Below are 7,105 nucleotides of genomic sequence, written 5' to 3'. Positions count from 1 at the left end.
AAAGGCAGTGGAATATGGGCTTATCAAACCCAACAAGGAGGAGTGAAGAAGATGGGCTCACTTCCTTTGTCAGGGTTGGGGCCTAGAGCCCCTTCAGCCCTTGGTTCTTAACTTTCTGCATCATGCTTAATACACACAGTGCTTGTTGCTACACAAGGAGCAAAAATATAGAAGCAGCTGTGCCTGGCTAGAAAGGCAACTATATTAGGTAGCAATTGAGAAAAGGGAGAAGGTGGCCCAGCTTTCTCCACTGTCACAGGGCAGTTTTTGGCTACTGTTGCATGTAGTATTTCCCCCTCAGGGACCAATTAAATGTGGAGGGAGGCAAGTGGACCATCACCAGTCCTATGGATTCTCCAGCACCCTAAAAGGGATTCCAACACTACTCCTTCTCTGTGAGCATCACCGGCTTCCAACAGTACAATAAAATGGGTGAAATCCTCCTGGTTTATAGAAGAGAAAAGGCTGGTTTATAGAAAAGGAAAGTGTCCTGGTACCTGGAGCTGGACTGGAGGGATTCATGAGGAGTTTTACCCTATAGGTAAAGGAGTTTTCACATAAGAAAGTTAATAGATGGAAGTTATATAAAAGTGGCACAGTTTCTCCCTTCCCTCCTTGTCTATTTTTGATATGTTCAATGCATGAGTTAATTATCAGGGAATAGGCCACTGGAAGGGACCAAACCCAAGTGGCCTGACTGATCTTTCTTGAATTCATGCTTCTGCCGAAGCTCCTGTGGTTCTTTCCATGTTATGCTTATGTGTGATCTAGCTACCACTGCCATCACATCTATCCTGACCAAAGCATGAAAAAAATCCTTTTCCTTTTAATTCATCCAGGACAAGATTAATGTTTTTTTTTTTTAGATTAGTTGTTTAATTGTTCCATTCATACTAGTTTTAAATCTTTTCTATGAGCTTCTGGAAAGTAGAGACTTGTATTTTGTATTTTGTACTTGTATTAATTTTGTATTCGCGCCTCCCCCCCAATTTTAGCAGACAGCATGTGATTAATCAGTTGTAAAGAACAACAAATCTTTAACATAGCTACTGCGTCTTTCTCTCATCTATGCACTGTCTTCTGTATCTCTAGTAATCTTTCTTCTGCCCCAATCATTCTAGTCAAAATGTTCTCTAAAAGGTCAAAGACATTTCTTCTCTTGCAGATACTACAAATTATTTAATCTCATTTTAATGAAACAGAACAGGGCAGAGAACAATACAGTATTTTATACTTAATGCATAAATTTATGCTTTCAATTATTTATTTAAAGATAAAGCACATTAAATACATATGCATATATATTTATATAAATTACACAAATAGAATAAATATTAGTCATTACAGTTAAATTCCTAGGCCTACAAAGGGACCTTTAGATCAAGGAGAATATTCTTCTTGTCCAGTATGAGCAGAATGAATGTTTAAGAAAAAAAAACTTGTAGTGAAGTCCAGGAGGTATGAAGAAGTAACAGTTGGAAGTCTCTGATGATTTTTACTGTTGGAAGAGAAATAAAAAACAGATGAGGAAAGTGGGGGGGGAAGCACATTCCCAGAAGAGCCCAGAAAACTGGCAGGTCTGTGAAGTCTTCCTCCTTGGCCCACCCTTTCAGCACAGTCTCTAAGGAGCATGCAGAGGGAATGATGCCACAGAACATATCTTAGTTACCTACACCAGCAAGAATCATGGAAAAACACTGCTTGGTACAGTAACAAAAAACTCAGATGCACATAGCTATGCCCTAGGACATGCTGAGCTGTAGAAGAAGGTATAAAAACAATTCCCCGTGTCTAGAAAGCACTTGTGAGTGAAAAGCTAGTACCCAGGAAGGCAATAAGAGTGGAAACACTGGCACTTTAAGCTTCTCTCACAAGGACAAGACATGTTTATCATTCTATAAGTCTGAGGGTCCTGTCGGGACCTGCTGCCAAGCTAATCTTAGGCTGAAGTACATGGCATGAGAGAAGTTGGAAGCAAAAGGTAAAGATCACCAGAGGAAGAAGCTAATAGCTATTTAACTAAACCATTATAACTAGAAAGAAACATGGTTTCTCAGGATGAGAGCTGTGAGGAATGGTAGCAGCTCTGCAACAGGGAATTCTGTTTCATGGGTGTATCTGGCTTGAACTTGACCAAAAGAACAGGCATGATGACAAACCTTTGCTTATCAGTCAAATAGTGAAAGGCCTAATGATAGCAATGTAAAAAATGTTCATCCCTTTGTTAGATGGAACTTCAAGGTTTCAGAAGATTTATGGATGGAAGGAGCCCTAGAGGTCATATAGTTACGCTCCTTCATTTATCATGCTAGCTTGATGCCTATTCCAGTTTTGAATTTAGATTCTAATTTGGAGAGGCATAGAGCTGGGCCTGGAGTCAGGAATACCCAAGTTCAAATCCAGCCTCAGACATTAGCTGTGTGACCCTGGGCAAGTCACTTAAACTCAATTTCCTCAATTGTAAAATGGGGATAATAACAATCCTTCCCTCTCAAGGTTAAGGATCAAATGAGATAATATGTGAGAAGTGCCTAGCATGGTACCTAGCACATAATAGCCACTTAATAAATTCTTCTTTCCTTCTTTCCAAGTTGATAATAGAATCCTAGAAAATTCCTGCTTCAGTATACTCTAAAAGCTTAATGCAGTTAAAATAAGATAGATGGCTGAGCATTCACTGGGAAATCATGGTGGTTAGCAAGGTAGAGGTTCTATGAGATTATCAGCACACAGGCAAGGACTTTTCCCAGTCCCAACAGAGGGTAAGCAACGATTAGGTAAATGCTGCTGGGTTTTTATGGCATTCACTCAACCAACGTGGATTAAACTTTCCAAGCCAGCAAGCTGCCATTTTGGATATTCTTACTACCTTTTCCCAAACAATATTTCTCTGAACAGGAGTCAGACTTTTTAACGAGGTAAAGCTTTGTTACCTTGTAGCCTTTGCCTGATGAATTAGGCCTCAGTCCTTGCTTCTTGCAGAGTATTTTGGATCTGCTGCTATATAACATCTCTGCTCCTGTTTGCTGGTTCTTCTTTAGTTGCTATAGGAATAAGAATCATCAGTGATAAGCACAACATCAAAGCAAAATGAGGGTATGAAGGCAGAGCCCCAAAGCTAGTCTATAGCACACACAAAATGGAAGGCAAGGGATGGACATAGACTATATGCTTTCACCATCCTTCCAACTTAGCAGAAACATACTGATCAAAGAGCTCACAGCTTTTCTCTTTCTTTGTTTTTACTTACTCGCTCCTGCTCTTCTTTGTCTTTCTTCAAATGAAACATCTCCCACTGTTCCATTATATATTCTATGAATTTCTGGCCATTCACCACAAAAGCCTTGGAATGTTCTTTTTCCCACATTTCAATTTGTGCTTTCAACTCCTCTTCCAGCTGAGGTCATTTAAAAAAAAGAAATCTTATTATCATTAACTTGCTAACATCCTATTAATCTTGCTGTTCTCAAAGGGTGACTTCTTCCATTCAGAGGCTAATTGTGCTTTTCAATATGTTTGTAACTCTAAGCAAAACATGAGAGCAAGACAGAGAATGTGTGTAAAATTGATCATTAGGGAAAAAAAGCCCCAGCTTATTTAGAAAACACATGATGGAGGACAGAGAAATAAGCCACTGGCATTCCTTCTAAAATTTTTTTTCTTTGCTTTGATGGCACCTGATGCTATGGCATTCAGCAAAACCCAAGTCTCAATGGTTGGATCTTAATGAGAATCCTTATGCCTGAGGAAGTTCAATCCTGAGAATGTCCTTTGTGACCAAATGGACAACTCTAGTAAGGATAGCCTCTTTGAGAGAGCTATTATGTATCTGTTCAGAGAAATTAGTATAGAAGGACTTGTTTCTTGGGCAGAAAACTTTTTTAAAAAAATTAATTTATGAATTTATTTTTAGTTTTCAACATTCACTTCCATAAGAATAAGATTTTGAGTTTTAAATTTTCTCCCCCTCCCGCCCTAACTCCTTCCCCAAGATGGTGTGTAATCTGATATAAGATCTACAGATACATTCCTATTAAACATATTTTCACATTAGTAGTGTTGTAAAGAAGAATTAGAACCAACTGGAGGAGCCACGAGAAAGAAGAAACAAAACAAAACAAAAATAAAAGAATGCAAATAATATGCTTCCATCTGCATTCACACTCCATAATTCTTTCTCTGGATGTACATAGTATTTTCCATCTTGAGTCTTTCGGAGATGTCTTAGATTCTTGCACTGCTAAGAAAACGTAAGTCTATCAAAGTTAGTCATCACATAATGTGGCTGTTACTGTGTATGTTTTCTTGGTTCTGCTCACTTCACTCAGCATCAGTTCATGTAAGTCTTTCCAGGGTTTTCTGAAGTCCAGCTGCTCATCATTTCTTATGGAACAGTAGTATTCCATTACATTCATATACCACAACTTGTTCAGCCATTCCCCAATAGATGAGCATCCCTTCAATTTCCAATTCCTGGCCACCACAGAAAGAGCTGCTATAAATATTTTTGGTATACGTGGGTCCTTTTCCCATTTGTATGATCTCTTTGGGATACAGACCAAGAAGTGGTATTGCTGAGTCAAAGGTATACAGTTTTATAGCCCTTTGGACATAGTTCCAAATTGCTCTCCAGAATGGTCGGATCTTTTTACTACTCCACCAACAATGCATTAGTGTTCTAGTTTTCCCACATCCTCTCCAGCATTTATAATGTTCCTGTTCTGCCATGTTATTCAATCTAATAGGTGTGATATGGTACCTCAGAGTTGTTTTGTTTTGCATTTATCTAATCAATAGTGATTTAGAGCATTTCTTCCTCTGAAAAATGCCTGTTCATATCTGTTGACCATTTATCATTTGGGGAATGACTTGTATTCTTATAAATTTGACTCAGTTCACTACATATTTTAGAAATGAGGCCTTTATCAGAGACACTGGTTGTAAAAACTGTTTTCCAGCTTTCTGCTTCCTTTCTAATTTTGGTTGCATTGGCTTTGTTTGTGCAAAAACTTTCCAATTTAATGTAATCAAAATTATCCATTTTGCATTTCATAACGTTCTCTATCCCTTGTTTGGTCATGAATTTTTCCGTTCTCCATAAATCTGACAGGTAAACTATTTCTTGCTCTCCTAGTTTGCTTATAGTATCAGCCTTTATATGTAAATTGTGGACCCATTCTGACTTTATCCTGGTATAGTTTGTAGGATTTTGGTCTATGCCTAGTCTCTGCCATACTATTTTCTGGTTTTCTCAGAAGTTTTTGTCAAATCATGAGTTCTTATCCCAGAAGCTGGGGTCTTTGGGTTTATCAAACAGTAGATTACTATAGTCACACCTAAAAACCCCACCTCTACAAAGAAAAAAGGGATATTAAGGGACATTTTCTAAACTCTTCTTCCAGGTCAAGTTTGGTCATTGTCATTAAGCAGCATCCAACTTGAAAATTTTGTTCTTTTTATTGATGTTGTAATCAGTGTGTGTTGTTTTCCTAATTCTGCTTTTATCAAAGATAGATTTTGAAATGAAGGACCTCGCATGTAAAACATGAGGAGCATTCCAAAAAGCATTGTCTACCTTAGGGAGTATTTTTTGGAGCTTGGCTCGTTGCTTTTCTTCTTTTAAGAGATTTCCACCACGGTTCATAAATCGACTTGGATCTGAAGCTTTTCTCTGTGGAGACAATATATTCTATTTATTTTTTAAAATTGATTTTATTCTGAACTTAAGAAATAAAACAAGCATTTCTGTAACATAGTAGAATTGAAAAAAGATGACTGCACATGAGACTGCAAATCTATAATGTACAACTTCCTATTCCTTTAAAATATATATTAAAGCTATCATGTAACTTTTTTCTTTTTTTCTTCCCTCCCCTCCCCCCAGCCCTAGAGATGGTTACCGTTAGAAACAAATATGTATTTATATGTAAAATAATTCTATACATACTTCTATTTATCAGTTCTTTTTCTGGATGCAGATAGCATCTCCCTTCATAGGTCATGTGTAGTTAATTTGGGTATTTATTAGAGTCAAAATAACTTAGCTACTCCAAGTTGTTCTCAAAACAATATTGCCGTTAACACGTACAATGTTCTCTTGGTTCTGCTCATTTTGTGCTTCATTATTTCATGCAAGTCTATCCATGTTTTTCTAAGATCATCAAGCTCATCATTTCTTATAGCACAATAGTATTCCATCACAATCATAAACCACAAATTATTCAGCCATTCCCCAATTGATAGGCATCCCTGTAATTTCCAGCTCTTTGCCACCACAAAGAGAGCTGCTATAAATATTTTAGAACATATAGGTTCCTTTTCTTTTTCTCTAATTATCTTTGGAAATAGACCTAGTAATGGTATTGCTGGGTCAAAGGGTATAGGCAGCTTAATAACTCTTTGAGTATAATTCCAAATTGCTCTCCAAAATGGTTAGATCAGTTCATAGTTACACCAACAATGAATTAGTGTCCTAATTTTTCCATATCTCCTCCAACATTTGCCACTTTCCTCTTCAATTTTTTTTTTTTGCTTAGGCAATGGGGTTAAGTGACTTGCCCTGGGTCACACAGCTAGTAAGTGTTATGTGTCTGAGGCCGGATTTGAACTCAGGTCCTCCTGAATCCAGGGTCGGTGCTCTGTCCACTGTGCCACCTAGCTGCCCCCTCTTCAATTATTTTGGCCAATCTGGGAGGTGTAAAATGATATCTCAAGGTTGTTTAATTTTTATTTCTCTAATCAATCATGATTTAGAGCATTTTTTCATATGACTATGCATTACTTTAATTTCTTTATTGGAAAGCTGCCTGTTCATATCCTTTGACCATTTATCAAGTGGGGAATATCTTGTATTTTTATAGATTTGACAAAGTTCTGTATATATTTGAGACATGAGACTTTATTTGAGAAACTATGTATAAAATTTTTTTCCCCAATTTTCTGATTTCCTTCTGATCTGGGCTACATTTGTTTTATTTGTACAAAACCTTTTTAATTTAATGTAACTGAAATTATCCATTTTATAACTCATACTGCTCTCTATTGCTTATTTATTCATAAATTGTTCACCTTTCCATAAGCCTGATAGGTAATATATTCCGTGTTC

The 7,105-nt window shown here is 37.1% G+C and overlaps 1 protein-coding gene across 1 annotated transcript in view; it reads right to left on the bottom strand.

The window, feature by feature from the left end:
- Window positions 1-382: 382 nt before the first annotated feature.
- The window catches only part of LOC114042399 (protein regulator of cytokinesis 1-like), a 29,085-nt gene continuing 22,362 nt past the window's right edge, over window positions 383-7,105 (bottom strand). Inside the window, exons 8-11 of the mRNA XM_027861090.1 lie at window positions 5,576-5,671; window positions 3,251-3,397; window positions 2,934-3,044; window positions 383-409 (exon numbers count right to left, since the gene is read on the bottom strand). Of these exons, the coding sequence (XP_027716891.1) occupies window positions 383-409; window positions 2,934-3,044; window positions 3,251-3,397; window positions 5,576-5,671 (381 nt within the window). The remainder of the gene's footprint in view (window positions 410-2,933; window positions 3,045-3,250; window positions 3,398-5,575; window positions 5,672-7,105) is intronic.

Source organism: Vombatus ursinus, unplaced genomic scaffold, assembly GCF_900497805.2.
Source record: "Vombatus ursinus unplaced genomic scaffold, bare-nosed wombat genome assembly UNPS02014444.1, whole genome shotgun sequence".
Taxonomy (NCBI): domain Eukaryota; kingdom Metazoa; phylum Chordata; class Mammalia; order Diprotodontia; family Vombatidae; genus Vombatus; species Vombatus ursinus.
This window is presented reverse-complemented; position numbering and strand designations above follow the sequence as displayed.